A 16,275-nucleotide genomic window follows, 5' to 3' on the forward strand; every position below is an offset into this window, starting at 1 on the left:
AGATCAGCCCAATCCCTTCTGGGCCGAGATCGGCCCAACCCTTTTTGGGCCCAGGCCGGCCCACCTAATATTATATATTATTTATTATAATGTTTTTTTTCATATTATTTATATATAGAAACCCGTAGTGGTAAATATCCAAAATAATTTTCTAGGAATAATAAATCCGCACACATCCTTGAAAGAAGCCTTGATTATAATCAAGGACATTTCAATATTTTTTAATCCACGGTTTACCAGTTGTGAAAGTTTAAAATACTAAGAAAAAAATAGGTTTTAAAGCACCATAGATTTCGTTCATCAGAGCAGACTTATCCTAAGAAACTGATGGGATTAGAGAACATCAACACCATAACATTTATAAGGCAAATCAAACACCAAGCAGCTTACCTTAGGTAGGGCGTACTAGGGGTGCTAAAACCTTCCCTTTACGCAACCAGTCCCTTGCCTTAGAATCTCTGAAAGACCAGTTAGGTTTCCTAGTGACTATAATACTAGGTGGCGACTCCCTTTTTCACAACAGAAAGACCCCAACATCAATCCCCGCCACGAAGGATGGGTCGCCGCGACGTCGAGCTCTCGGGATGGTGCGACAGGATGGCGACTCCACTGGGGACCCTAGGACTAGGCTTGGTATTTTGTTTGTGTTATGCCATGTGTTGTTGTTTTCTTATAAGAATGATACTTTGTTTAAAAGCTTTAGCATGCATCTTTACATTCTGTCATACATGATATAGTCATTCATCACTTTATGATTATTATCTTTTTGAGGGCACACACATTAAACTTCAAGTTAGGTGGGGGACTAGCATCTTGCCTTATGACTTGAGTCAAGGTTTAAGTTTGTGTAAACCCCAACTCTTTGCTGAGTGTTTAGACTAATAGTGATTGGTACATGTGCCATCCCACTATCTGTTGAACCCCCATATTGCCTTTACGAGGGCAATCACTGGGACAGCGAGAGACCCTTGTTTAGAGACCAAGTAGTAAACCTACCCTATGTCTCACATAAAGGAACTAGAACCTGTCCTTAGGGTGTATGATCCATAATACCTTTTGCATCAAAACAAGTCTAACCCCCGACATTTTGAATTGCAGGACTTGTGAACGAAATGGCCACCATCGCTACATTTTCCATCATAGAATATGGGAAAAATTCTGAACTGTCACAATTGACTGAAGGAGACTGCCTTAGAAGCGATGCTAAGAAACTGTCACCAATCAAGAACCTGAATTGCATTATGAATGAGGTGAACAAGTTAACGACTCATTTTCAAAATGTGGATAAGGATGCATTTTTTAATAAATACGGACGTTTGATGGAAATTGCAAGGGTAGAAGTTTTAAGCCCAGCTGCGCGAGCCATAGTTCATTTTTGGGATCCAGACTACCGGTGTTTTTCTTTTGGAAGCATAGACTTATGTCCCACTATGGAGGAATATGGGATGTTGACTGAGTTTCCAAACAATCTGTATCAGGTTTATTTGCCTTTGAGATCTGACAAGATCATCCCCGAACTGTCAAAACTACTCAGAATCTCCAACTTGGAAAAGTTTTTGGAAAAGAATGCTACCGGTCTGAAATGGAGGATGCTAGAAATTGAACTGGAAAAGAAGTTGGGATTAGAAAAAGAGAGATTGATTGCCCTGGGCATATTTGGCCTTGTGTTGTTCCCAAGCCAAACGGGTTTAGTGAGCTTGGAGGCCGCTGCTACTTATGTAGAGTATGAGAATACGCAAATCAATCCAGTGGCTGCTATTTTAGCTGAAACCATCTTGACGCTTAATCATTGTAGGAGGACCGGAAAAGGGGCAATGAGATGCTGCACGTAGTTGTTGTATATCTGGATGGTTAGCCATATCGAAACAAAAAAACCTATCTTCAATAATTTTTGGTGGTTCACCCAAAGACCCCTGAAGTTAGTAGAAGAAGAAGAACGGGGAGATCTAGACAACCAAGGTTGGGTTGACAAATTAGAAGGTTTGCCTAATAGTGACTTCAAGTGGAGAGCCCCATGGGTAACGACAGTGAAAGTCCTAATGAGTTGTGGACAGAGACGTTGGGTACCATTGGTGGGGATTATAGGCTATGTGAGTTATGCTCCTGCCCTGGTCGTAAGGCAACTTGGGGGCATGCAATTTGTTCAAGGACTATGGGAATTGCTCAATTCTTTGGTTTGTTCAAAGATCCCATTGCATAAGAAGTTTTGGAGATCATCAAACAAGATTGGAAGCATCTAGTTTTGGTTGAGATAGAAGGTTTGAAGGATCCAAGTGCAAGTGAAGGATATGCAAGATGGAGAGATTTAGCATCTTCAGCCATGCCTTATGTAGGGGTCAAATCTACTCAAACTATAGAAGAGTCTCTTAAAAGGAAAAGGGTCAATAATGAAGAGGAGTTGAGAAGACAAGTGGAAAAACTTCGGACAGAGTTGAGCAAAAGCAGAAAAGACAAGGCAATGTTGGAAGAAATGATGCTAAAAGAAGATAAAAGGAGAGCATTTCTAGATGAGCAAATACAATCTAGAGATGCGCGAATAACAAAGCTTGAGTTAAAGTTGGGTGAGGAGAAGATTGCTAGGGAAAGGAGTGAGAAGGAGCTAAGAGGGATGAGTTTGGATTGGATGCAAAGTTGCTCTGAACTTGAAGCAATGGAGATTGACTTTAACGATTGCCAAGGAAGTGCAGAATATTTCCAAGAAAAATTTGCACAAGTCCAGTTCGAATTGATAGGATTGGGAAGTATGAGGATTTGAGCAAGAAATATATGGAGTTAGAAAGCTGTTTAATGGTGATTGCAAAAGAAGAAACTAAAAGGAAAGGTTTTGAGGTTGTTGAAACAGAATTAGCGGTTAAGAAGAATGAGATAAAAGTTATGAGGACAAAGCTTGACAAGGAACGTGAAAAGGTGAAGAATTTGGACGAGAAGCTAGCAGCAATGGAAAAACACAAGGATCAAATCGACGCCAACAACACTGCTTTGAACAGAACCAATATGTTGCTCATAGAAAAAATGACCAAGACAGATGAGCAAATGGATGAAGCTGCTACACATGCTCGAATTATTAGAATTAATGCGCGGAATGTGGGAGGGGACATCATTCGCTATCGCCGAAGCCTAGCTGAAACTGATGCCTTTCTAGGGAAGATTGAGAACCGTGGTTTTGCCTTCCTACCTTTGGCTAGAGAGTTTGTGGAGGAAAGGGATTAATAAATTTTGTATTTCCTTTTTATTTATTAATGTAATAAACTTATCAAGCATTAATGAAAAGGGCGTTGACCCATCTTCTTATGCAAAATCTGTCTCTTGGTGAATATGATTCAAGCAAACGACTTGAAAGGTAGTACCCCTAGCAATGTGACAAGAACCTATGTTTGTAAGGTGGTGGCTATTATTCGTTCACAAGAAAGTTGCATCCATACCCAATATACAAATCATTCTCAATAATGCATTTTTCTCATACATCTATGCACGCATCTGCAGATTAAGAAACATAGGTCCCCCTTCTAGAATCCACAACACTCGACAAAGAAAAAGAATGGAAAATAAAGAAAGGCCACAACCAGAAGCTCAGTACCAAAGAGAACTTGAAGGAGTTCGGAATGATGTGGCGCACCTAACCAGTATGTTAGAGCAAATGTTGAGAGCCAGAGATGGAGAGGGAACATCTACTCAACCTGATGAAGCACCAGCAACAGCTCAAATTCCTGTCGCACCTATAAACGTGGGGGCAAATACACCAAATAAGCAGCATCCTAATCCCACTCGGCCCATCCAAATCCCTATTACAATGGATTTAACAAACGAGGACCCACATGACGTCAAACTCTCTAATCATGAAGGGTATGATAAGTGGATTGCACTAGAAGAGAGGCTAAGGGCAGTTGAAGGAAATGATTTATTTCACCCAGTTAGGGCTGCTGAAGTATGTTTGGTGCCTAACATTGTTATTCCAAAGAAGTTCAGAGTGCCAGAGTTTGTTAAGCATACCGGGATGGAATGCCCAAAGACCCATCTCCGTTCTTACTATAACAAAATGGCAGAAGTTATCCACGATGATAAAATGTTAATTTACTTCTTCCAGGATAGCCTGACAGGATCGGCCCTTATTTGGTATATGAGGCTCGACAATATTAGGATCAAGAAGTGGACAGACTTGGCAGATGCTTTCTTAAAGCAATACAAGTTTAATCTTGAGATTGCTCTTGATAGGACCAGTCTAATTACCATAGAGAAAGGAAATCAAGAGTCCGTAAGGGTTTATGCTTAAAGGTGGCGTGACCAAGCTATCAATGTACAACCTCCACTAATAGAGACGAAGATGGTGACACTGTTTGCTAATACTTTTAGGGCTCCATACTATGAACACCTTATGGATAGTTCAGCACAACATTTCTATGATGTGGTGCGGATTGCTGAGAGAATTGAACAAGGAATCCGAAGTGGGAGAATTGCAGAACCTATAGAGAAGAGAGGTTTCATTGGGAAAAAGAAAGAAAATGAGGTGAATAACCTAGAAGGTGGATACAAAGGGAGAAGCAAAAACTACCAAACACCTACCACCCAAGTCACCAGTATCAATTTTGCCAAACCCTCCATCCTAAACCAACCCAATCAAACAAAATTCCCAGCAAATAACCAAAGCAATTACCAAAGAAGAGACAACCGACCATCGGAAGAACAATTACCACCTTTACCAATAACCTTAAAAGAGTTGTATGCCAAGCTGTTGAGTATTGGGCAGATAGCTCCCCTACCCGTACCACCTATGCAACCACCTTTCCCTGCCTGGTACAACCCCGAGGTGACTTGTGAATACCATGCTGGTCACGCAGGTCATAGCATCGAGGTTTGCTTTGCTTTTAAAAGGAAGGTGTTGCAACTGATCAAAGTTGGATGGGTCACTTTCGAGGATTCACCTAATGTGAATTCAAACCCTCTACCCAAACATGCTGTAGGTGGTAGTGGAGTGAATACTATGGAGGTCGGTAGCAAAGAGAAGGTGCTAAAAGTGACCATGGCGAGGCTGTACGAGATGTTGGTACAATCTGGACATATAGAGAAACCATCTGAACATTACGTGAGGGAAAATGATTTTTGCCCATTCCATAAAAAGAAAGGGCATCACATTGATGAATGCATTGAGTTTCATCAAAAGGTTGCGAGAATGCTGACTTTAGGAGAGCTAAGGATTGAGGCTGCAAGAGATAATGAAGAGATCAAGATGATAGAGAATCAGGGGAAATGTAGAGTCCAATCAACAGCTAATGGGCTCTCAAAATTGGTATTAACTAAGCCCTCATATGCAAACAAAGTAGACTATGGAGTGATGCCTGGAGATTATGGTTATACCTCGAATATTGAAACTCCTTTGCCGCTGTTCCGAACTGAGATAAGTGGACTAACTCGGAGTGGCCGTTGTTTCACACCTGAAGAACTAGAGAAACAAATAAAGGCTAAGGGCAAGGAGGTGTTGGACCTCGATAAAGAGTTTGAGGTGAATAAACCTGTGACTGAGGAAGAAACAAATGAGTTTTTGAAATTGATGAAGCATAGTGAGTACTGTATAGTGGATCAGTTGAAGAAGACCCCTGCCAAGATCTCCATCATGTCATTAATACTCAGTTCCGAGCCGCATCGTAATGCTTTGCAAAAAGTACTAAATGAGGCCTACGTACCCCAAGATATTGAACAAAAGACTATGGAGCATCTAGTAGGGAGGATCCATGCTGCCAATTACTTATATTTCACGGAAAATGAACTTGACGCTGAAGGAACTGGACATAACAAGCCCTTGTATGTCACGGTCCGATGCAAAGATTGTCTCATCGGTAAGGTTCTCATCGATAACGGCTCGGCCCTTAATGTGTTACCAAGGCATATGCTGGATGAAATGCCGGTAGATCCCTCACACATGCAACCCAGTGTGATGACGGCTAGAGCGTACGATGGCTCACCAAGGCAAGTGATAGGGACAATTGAGGTCGAACTAGCTGTGGGTCCATAAGTCTTTCTAGTAACCCTTCAAGTGATGGATATCCACCCTTCCTATAGTATGTTGTTAGGAAGGCCATGGATACATTCTGCGGGAGCTGTCACCTCCTCGCTGCATCAATGTTTGAAGTACATTGCCAATGGCGTTCTGGTTACTGTTAAGGCTGAGGAGACTATATCAATGGTAAGAAATGTGGCGGTTCCATTCATTGAAGCTGAAGATTGTAAGGATGGAAACCTTCATGCATTTGAAGTTGTGAATACCGAGTGGGTACCCGAGAACACTGTGGTGAGGAAACCAGAACTCTCGGAGGCCACCAAAATGGCCGCTAAAAGCTTTTTGAAGCACAAGATTCCTTGCCCATATGTCATTGAGAAAGGAAAACTTGAATGTATTGATATAATCAAGCTGAAAGCTGCAGAACAGAGGTTTGGGCTTGGATATAAGCCCAAGAAAGAGGATTACAAGCGAGCTGCTGGTGCAAGAAGGGAGAAAAGAATGGCTAGGATTGAAGGAAGCCTGAAGAAGAAAGCCTAGTCGTCCCTCTAATTAGGATTTTTTTTCCAAAGGTCGCATATGTGATGCAACCTGATAAGGGACACGGAAACCTCTTTCAGAAGTTTTTTTCAATGAATATAAACACTCTGGAGGAAGACCGAGTCAAGAACATTGCTGAGAAAATTGAATCTGGAAGAAAGGATGAAGAGCTGCCACAATTAACCATCCACACTTTGGAAGAAGTCACCGACAGGACTTTCATTCGAAAGCTAGCCGAAGGAGAGAAGTTCCAGAATTGGGAGACCCAAGAAGCTCCATTGGTTTTCAAAATGTAATCAACAATGATTTGTTAGATTATAATTTTATCTATGTTGTTTGCCTTTTTTTTGTTTTTTTTTCATTAACAATCGAGGCTCAAGATGTTAATTGGATTTTGTTTTTGTTTTTGAGCCAATCTTTTCCTTTTAATGAGATCATGCATTTTCAAAATTCATCTTGATGTCTTACTGTGCATTTACACATCACTTTCCGCTTTCTGGAACCCTGAAAGCGGATCCTCCACAACAACACCTGCACTTTACATTGAGAATGAATGGCCAAACTTTAAAGAATACATAGTAGCTGTAGAAGATGAGGAATGGGAGGAGGAAAACATAGGGGAATTCACAAAATTAATAGAACAGCATGAACAGGCTTGGAGGCCCGCTAAAGAGGAACTTGAAACCATAAATGTGGGTAATGAAGAAATCAAGAGAGAGCTGAAAATAGGGACTTTGATCACCCCTGAAGAGAAGGAGGAATTGATTGCACTGCTCCGAGTTTACGTAGATATCTTTGCGTGGTCCTACGAGGATATGCCTGGTTTGGATACGGATATCGTAGTACATAGGATACCACTGGTGGAAGGATGCAAACCGATTAAGCAGAAGTTGAGGAGAACTCATCCGGAGGTCTTAATCAAAGTAAAAGCAGAAATTGAAAAACAATGGAACGCTGGTTTTTTGGAAGTAGTCAAGTATCCGCAATGGGTGTCAAACATAGTGGTGGTACCTAAAAAGGAAGGTAAAATCAGAGTTTGTGTGGACTTTAGGGACTTAAACCGGGCTGGCCCTAAAGATAATTTCCCTCTACCACACATAGATATGTTGGTTGATAATGCAGCCCGCATCTCCACATATTCCTTTATGGATGGATTTTCAGGCTACAATCAGATAAAAATGGCGCAAGAGGATAAAGAGAAGACAACCTTTGTAACACCATGGGGAATATTTTGCTACAAAGTCATGCCATTTGGTTTAAAGAATGCTGGGGCCACCTACCAAAGGGCTATGGTGACTTTGTTTCATGACATGATGCACAAAGAGATTGAAGTATACGTGGATGACATGATTGCTAAATCTAGAGAGGGAGAGAATCATGTCCAAATATTGAAGAAATTGTTTGAAAGACTAAGGAAATATAAGTTGAGACTTAACTCGGCGAAGTGTTCGTTCAGGGTGAAATTTGGGAAGTTGTTAGGATTTGTGGTGAGTGACAAAGGGATAGAAGTGGATCCCAACAAAGTAAAGGCTATTCAATCTATGCCACCTCCCAAGACTGAGAAGGATGTGAGAGGTTTCTTAGGAAGGTTGAATTACATTTCTCGGTTTATATCCCAATTAACCACGACTTGTGACCCGATCTTTCGTTTGTTAAGGAAGAAGAACCCTGGAATTTGGAATAAAGAGTGCGAAGAGGCTTTTGAGAAAATCAAGCAGTACTTGTTGAATCCACCCCTGCTTGTTCCTCCTGTACCAGAAAGGCCATTGATATTGTACCTAACAGTAACAGAAACAGCAATGGGATGTGTGCTTGGGCAACACGATGAAACCGGAAGGAAGGAAAGGGCCATTTATTACTTAAGCAAGAAGTTCACGGAATGTGAGTCTAGGTATACTGTGATTGAGAAGCTGTGTTGCGCACTGACATGGGCTGCAAAGAGATTACGTCAGTATATGTTGTATCACACTACGTGGTTAATTTCCAAATTAGACCCGTTGAGGTACATTTGTGAAAAGCCCTATTTATCGAGCCGAATTGCAAGATGGCAAGTTCTATTGGTTGAGTATGATATAGTATATATGACAAGGAAAGCTATAAAAGGGAGTATTATTGCCGATCACCTGGCTGACCATGCTATGGAAGATTATGAATCATTAGACTTTGAATTTCCCGATGAAGATGTGCTTGCAATCGAGGAAGAGAAATCAAATTGGTGGATTATGTACTTTGATGGTGCTGTAAATGTATGTGGTAGCGGAGCGGGTGCGGTGATAATCTCTCCTGATAAGAAGCAGTATCCAGTTTGGCATTGGATTTTTATCTTGATGGGGAGATTTTGTATAAGAAATCATCCGACAGGACTTTATTGAGATGTTTGGATGAATTTGAGGCAAAAAGCGCGTTGCGAGAAGTCCATGAAGGGATTTGCTCAACCCATGCTAATGGACACGTGATGGCTAGGAAGATACAAAGAGCCGGTTACTTCTGGATGACATTAGAAAAGGATTGCATCGACTATGTTCGAAAATATCATAAGTGCTAAGTATACAGTGACAAAATCAACGCCCCTCCAACTCCTCTATTTAACTTGACATCTCCATGGCCTTTCGCGATGTGGGGAATTGATGTGATTGGACCTGTAAACCCAAAAGCCAGCAATGGTCATAGGTTTATTCTCGTGGCTATCGACTACTTTACAAAATGGGTAGAAGCCGGGTCATTTGCTCATGTGACGCAAAAAGTAGTGAAGAAATTTATTGAGAGAGATTTGATTTGTCGATATGGTCCACCAGAAAAGATTATCACTGATAATGCCCAGAATTTCAATTGCAAGATGATAATAGAACTTAGCGCTAAATGGAAAATCAAGCATTCCAACTCTTCGCCGTATAGACCAAAGATGAATGGTGCGGTAGAAGCTGCTAACAAGAATGTCAAAAAGATTATTCAGAAGATGGTAGTCACCTATAAGGATTGGCATGAGATGTTGCCATTTGCCCTTCATGCGTTTCGCACCGCAATCCGAACCTCAACAGGAGCCACCCTGTACACGTTGGTATATGGAATGGAGGCGGTTATGCCTTTAGAAGTGGAAATCCCCTCATTGAGAGTACTGGTAGACTCTGAGCTGGAAGAGGTAGAATGGGCAAAAGTTAGATATGAACAGCTGAATCTGATCAGTGAAAAGAGGATAGCCGCAATCTGTCATCATCAACTTTACCAAAGAAGGATGGCCAAATCATACGACAAAAAGGTTCGACCTCGAGGATTCCACGAAGGAGATCTTGTACTGAAGAAAATATTACCGTTACCAGGAGAAGATCAGAGTAAATGGGCGCCGAACTATGAGGGCCCTTACGTGGTGAAGAAAGCATTCTCGGGAGGAGCTTTGCTGTTATCTAGAATGGATGGAGAAGATCTAGTTAGGCCAGTGAATTCTGACTCTGTAAGGAAATATTACGCTTGATGTATTCCGTAATCTCCCAAATCAATAAAATAAAGTTTGGCCATGAATTTTCTCTGTAAAAAACCTTTCTTCATAAAAAGCATGATCTCATAGCATTTGAAATCTTTTACTTAAACAAACTCTTTTCTTACACATGACTAAGGAAACGACTCCATCAATTGGAGGGAACCAAATCAAATCTAAAACTTGGCATATTTATGCACACCACACTGGGGGCAAGAAGTGTACGAAGTGCACATAGGGGTCCATAGTGAACCAAAGCCCAAAGGGGTATACCATAAAACTTCTAAAAAGCATCTTTTATGAGAATTGCCAATTACATTGAAAGTTTCAGTTTTCATGAACAAAACCAAATCTTTTGAGTTTTCCTTTTAAAATAATAATAAAGGACAATACTCAATGGAGCAAGAAAGGGCCCCTTAAGGAACCAGAGATCTCTTCACCAAGAGGATATGAAGTATAGTGTGCAGAGCATATTCCGATTCAAGAGAAAAGGTCGGACAAACAAATGGAAACAAGAGCTCGAAGAAGTTTACAACGAAAGGGGGACCTATGTTTCCAAGATAGGTAACAAAAACATACATGCATATTGACCATAATGCATTGCTTTCAACATGTGTCAGATTGGTGTTTCATCACCATTTCTCAGGTAGTGCGTTTTCTAACCCTACCTCATTTTGAGCGTGCCTTTGAGCCCTCACTTCTTAGGTAGTGCGTTTTCTAACCCTACCTCATTCCGAGTGTGCCTTTGAGCCACCACATTTCAGGTAGTGTGTTTTCTAACCCTACCTCCTTTTGAGCGCGCCTTTGAGCCCTCACTTCTTAGGTCGTGTGTTTTCTAACCCTACCTCCTTTCAAGTGCGCCTTTGAGCCATTGTCAACATTTTTCTGGGTAGGTCACCCATTACAATGCGACCAATTCTCCATGTTTTTTTATCTGGGTGGGTCACCCATTACAATGAGACCATTCTTCCACCTGGGTAGGTCACCCATTACAATGAGACCGTTCTTTTCTTTATCTTGGGTAGGTCACCCATTACAATGAGACCGCTCTTTCCTTTATCTTGGGTAGGTCACCCATTACAATGAGACCGCTCTTTTCTTTTCCACTTGGGTAGGTCACTCATCATAATGAGACCATCATTTTTTTTTCTGGGTAGGTCACCCATTAGAATGAGACCATTCTCCATCTTTTTTTACTTGGGTAGGTCACCCATAATAATGAGGCCATTCTTCCCCCTGGGTAGGTCACCCATAAGAATGAGACCACTCTTTCCTTTTCCACTTGGGTAGGTCACCCATCATAATGAGACCATCATTTTTTTCTGGGTAGGTCACCCATTAGAATGAGACCATTCTCCATCTTCTTTTACTTGGGTAGGTCACCCATAATAATGAGGCCATTCTTCCCCCTGGGTAGGTCACCCATAAGAATGAGACCACTCTTTCCTTTTCCACTTGGGTAGGTCACCCATCACAATGAGACCATTATTTTGTTTCTGGGTAGGTCACCCAATAGAATGAGACCATTCTCCATCTTTTTTTACTTGGGTAAGTCACCCATAATAATGAGGCCATTCTTCCCCCTGGGTAGGTCACCCATAAGAATGAGACCACTCTTTCCTTTTCCACTTGGGTAGGTCACCCATCACAATGAAACCATCATTTTTTTTCTGGGTAGGTCACCCATTAGAATGAGACCATTCTCCATCTTTTTTTTACTTGGGTAGGTCACCCATAATAATGAGGCCATTCTTCCCCTTTGGGTAGGTCACCCATAAGAATGAGACCACTCTTCCCCTTCTACACTCGGGTAGGTCACCCATCATAATGAGACCACACACATTTTTTTTGTTTTGGTTATGGTTAACGGAGATCGCTAGATGGGATCTCAGGTTAACCCAACCCCACAGAGTTTAGTTTTGAATCACCGGATGGGATTCCAAAGTGAGTAAGCTACAAATATAGGTTTTGGCTAAGGAGGTCGCCAGAAGGGATCTCAGGTTAACCCAACCATAATACCGATTTTAGCTTTTGCTAAGGAAATCGCTAGATGGGATTTCAGGTTGGACAAACTACAAATATGACTTTTTAGAGACCGCTAGAAGGGATCTCGGATGGAATTCCATGTTGATCAAACTGAAGTGAGAATTCAAAGGAGATGGCCAGAAGGGATCTCAAAATGACTAAATTTTGATCATAGTTTTTGGGGGCTGAGGAGGATTGCTGTAAAAGACAAGTTTCAGATCAATCAAACTTCGACCAGATCAGTTTCGGGAGTTCCATTTTGGGTTTATCTTTATAAAACTTACTGCGCAAAACCCTTGCTCCGTAAGCATTATAAAGAGAGGGCATCTGTTGTAACCCATTTTTGGGTCCCCATAAAAAATAAAAATAAAAAGCCAAAGGAGGTTAGAAAAATAACAAGAGGTAGAAGCGCTCAGAAAATGGTCGGAAAATTGGTCAAGGAGGTTAAAAATACAAAGATTTGATTTTTGACAGTATATTCTTGAAGGATGAGAGCCCTGTTGAGAAGGAAAATTTGAATTTTGAGGAGAAAAGCCCAAATTTGGATGTTTATGGACTTAATTGGATTTTTATTTTTCAATTTATAGAGGATTTGATTGCAAGAAAAATTGATTTTTAAGTCAATTTGGGCTTTAATTAGAAGAAATTAAAGTTCTAGGGCCAAATTATAATTTTTAGGAATTTATTAGGTCCAATCAGGGGCTTAATTGCATAAATATTGAAGTTTAATGGCCAATTAGGGACTTAATTGAGAAAATCTGAAACCAGGGACCAATTTGGAAAAGGCGCGTAAATAAGAGGGGCTGTAGTGGATTGATCCGGGGCCAAATTGAAGAAATTGAAAAAAACTGGAGGACTGATTTGAAAACGGCGCAGGGAAACCAGGTGACACGTCGCCTGTTACTGTTCACTTTCTTCCTCGAAAAGTTGCCCGAGTGGCTGCTTTCCAGGAGCATTTTCCGGCTCGTCTGGCCTTCAAATCCGACAAAACATGCGCCAACATGTCCATCTGAAACCCCTTTATCCCGGAGAATGGTCCGGTCGGGTCGACAAATTTAGAAATGGCTCCGTTGAGTGGCTCTAAGTGGCCACCTCGGGCAGTTCACAGCCTTGAGCTGCCAAATTTGGCAGCTCGAGGTACACACTTTGAACCAACGGTTTGGATTCCTCGAGTCGAATCAAGGGCTGAAAATTTTCCCCAATATAGACAATATGGCCCTCTTACACCGCCTATAAATAGAATCTCTGTTGAAGACCTGGGGGAGGAGGAAATCGGGTCCAAAGTCAGCCAAAAAACCAGCATTTTCGCCCAATTTCTGCAGATTTCTTCCTTTACTTCCAACGCCGGCCTCCACCGCTGCAATCACCGGAAGCACACCGTCATCCTCAGCCACCGACCACCGTCACAGCTAGCCGCCGCGACACCAACACTACCAGGAACAGAGCACGTCCTCTCCTCTCTCCCAGCCGGCTTGATTTTCTTCTTCCCCTCAGCAGCCAGCAACGAGGGACAGCCCCCCTCTCTTGCAAAGCCAAACCAGAGCAGCCATTTTGCTCCCACTCCATTTTCCTCCCAAAACCGACACAGCCCTCCTTGTCTCCCTCTCAGCAACGTCTCCTCACTAAAAAAAAAAACGAACCAGAACTGGCCGCTACCCCCATTTCCTTATCTCCCTCTCAGCAGCGTCTCCTCCTCCTCCACACCATCAACGCCGTCCTCCAACAGCAGTCCTCTTTCCTCCAGCGACGCCCAGCAGCAACCGAAGTAGCAGCTCCTTCCTCCAGCGACGCCCAGCAGCAACCGAAGTAGCAATTCCTTCCTCAGTCACACCAACAGCTCCAGCCGAGAGCTTGCCTTCTCCTCTGCAGGAATCTGCTCCTTCTTCCTCCACCGCAGCACCGCCAGCAAAGCAGCCAGACCAGCACCGCCCGATCTCCTGCACGCCAAGTAACTCTTCTTCCCCTTCATTGTTTGCGTTTTCTTGCAGTCGTTTCTTGCAGTTTTTTTATCTCCTGCATGCAAAATGAATAGCATTCTGCATGCAGGAAGTGGGGAGGGAAAATAATTCCCCCCCCCCACCATCAGTCATGTTGCTGGGCCAGAGGATTATGGCCCTTGTTGGTTTTTTTTAGAGCCAGACTGTTTCTGGCCCAGCCATGTGTTTTTTGGGCCAGACTGATTTTGGCCCATCCCTGCTGTCTGGGCCAGGTCCGGCCCAGACAAAATTATGAGACTTTGTTGGGCCGAGATCAGCCCAATCCCTTCTGGGCCAAGATCGGCCCAACCCTTTTTGGGCCCAGGCCGACCCACCTAATATTATATATTATTTATTATAATGTTTTTTTCATATTATTTATATATATCTATCAAAAAAATAAAAAAATTCTGAAAAAATCCTTGAAAAATATTGTTGATTTTCCTACATATTTTTGTCAAAAAGGTTTAATATTGGTTTGTATTTTTATACCGAAAAAATACAAATCCAGTATTAAAATACCCGGTTTTTGTTAAGTTTTCAAAAAAAAAATGTTTTGTTTTCATGCATACGGCCAATACCCTAACATTGTTTTTTACGTTTTTTTTTATCTAGAAAACAAATATTTGAAGTTTCAAAAATGTGTTTTTGTATGGATTTCTTAAACACAACAAAAATCATTTTTCTTGCATTTCTGGATTTTACAACATGTTTGTAAAACTCCAAAGGGTATTGGCCAATATTCCAAAAAAAATATAAAAATCTTATTTTTGGGGAATTCATCTATTATTCACCACTAATGTTTGGATAAAGAAATCCCTAAAGGACGAATATCCAAAATATTATTGGGGATAATTTGTTATTATTCACCACTAATGTTTGGATAAAGAAATCCTTAAAGGATGAATATCCAAAATATTATTGGGGATAATTTGTTATTATTCACTGTTAATATTTGGATAAAGAAACCCGTAGTGGTAAATATCCAAAATAATTTTCTAGGAATAATAAATCCGCACACATCCTTGAAAGAAGCCTTGATTATAATCAAGGACATTTCAATATTTTTTACTCCACGGTTTACCAGTTGTGAAAGTTTAAAATACTAAGAAAAAAATAGGTTTTAAAGCACCATAGATTTCGTTCATCAGAGCAGACTTATCCTAAGAAACTGATGGGATTAGAGAACATCAACACCATAACATTTATAAGGCAAATCAAACATCAAGCAGCTTACCTTAGGTAGGGCGTACTAGGGGTGCTAAAACCTTCCCTTTACGCAACCAGTCCCTTGCCTTAGAATCTCTGAAAGACCAGTTAGGTTTCCTAGTGACTATAATACTAGGTGGCGACTCCCTTTTTCACAACAGAAAGACCCCAACATCAATCCCCGCCACGAAGGATGGGTCGCCGCGACGTCGAGCTCTCAGGATGGTGCGACAACCCTTACCCCATGACTCTTGAATCATGTGTTTTTAAATGTATGAACAAGCCATTGGGTTAGGTAAAATTGCTGATCCGACTAAAAAGAACGATTTCACCGAAAAAGGAAAGGACATTGAAGGAGGTGGTTTCCAAGGCACTTGTCGTTCCTATAGCTAATTGCTTCACACCGACTCCTAGAAATCAACTATCTTGAAGATAAAGCTACAGTGATATTAGGTCAAGAATGATCTACAAATGACTTCAATTGACTGTTGAAAAGATGTATTTGTCAATGAGAATGAATGATTCTAGAAATTTCAATCAATGATGGCTAAGTGTTTAGCCCGTTTTATATGTTATCATGGCAGTATTCAAAGCCCAAGATGTTGTCATAAGTTCTTTGTTGTTAAACTTCTTTTCCAAAGTTTTAATGAAGATAATGAGTTTGTCATTCAATCGTGTTTACGACCAAGCATTATTCATATTTCTGAGAGAGTTTTCTTATAAAGACTCACAAACACATCTTTGAAGCCTTGCGCGATCTCATAGACGCAATTCATCTCTTTTACCAAAATTAGTTTTCCTATTGGAGTTTTGAAAAAAATTGATCTTGCATTTTGATTCCGAAAATAATTTGATGTTTATTCAAAAACCATATTTTTGACATTCTACTTGTAGAATGACAAGTGAATCAAGCAACTCCATCATTAAGGTGACTAAATTATGGATTAAAAAAAAGAAAAAAAATGAATAACCCTTACCCTATGATTCTTGAATCATGTGTTTTTAAATGTATGAATAATGGTATGTAGTAAACTCGTTGCTCATGACCCATGAAATGCATC

At 41.1% G+C, this 16,275-nt stretch overlaps 1 protein-coding gene across 1 annotated transcript; it reads left to right on the forward strand.

Moving 5' to 3' along the window:
• The first annotated feature begins 4,321 nt into the window (after window positions 1-4,321).
• Window positions 4,322-6,007, forward strand: LOC133669034 (uncharacterized). Its single transcript, XM_062089045.1, has one exon. It carries the CDS (start codon window positions 4,322-4,324, stop codon window positions 6,005-6,007), a length of 1,686 nt encoding a protein of 561 aa, XP_061945029.1.
• The last annotated feature ends 10,268 nt before the right edge of the window (window positions 6,008-16,275 follow it).

Source organism: Populus nigra, chromosome 12 (genome assembly GCF_951802175.1).
Source record: "Populus nigra chromosome 12, ddPopNigr1.1, whole genome shotgun sequence".
Lineage (NCBI taxonomy): Eukaryota > Viridiplantae > Streptophyta > Magnoliopsida > Malpighiales > Salicaceae > Populus > Populus nigra.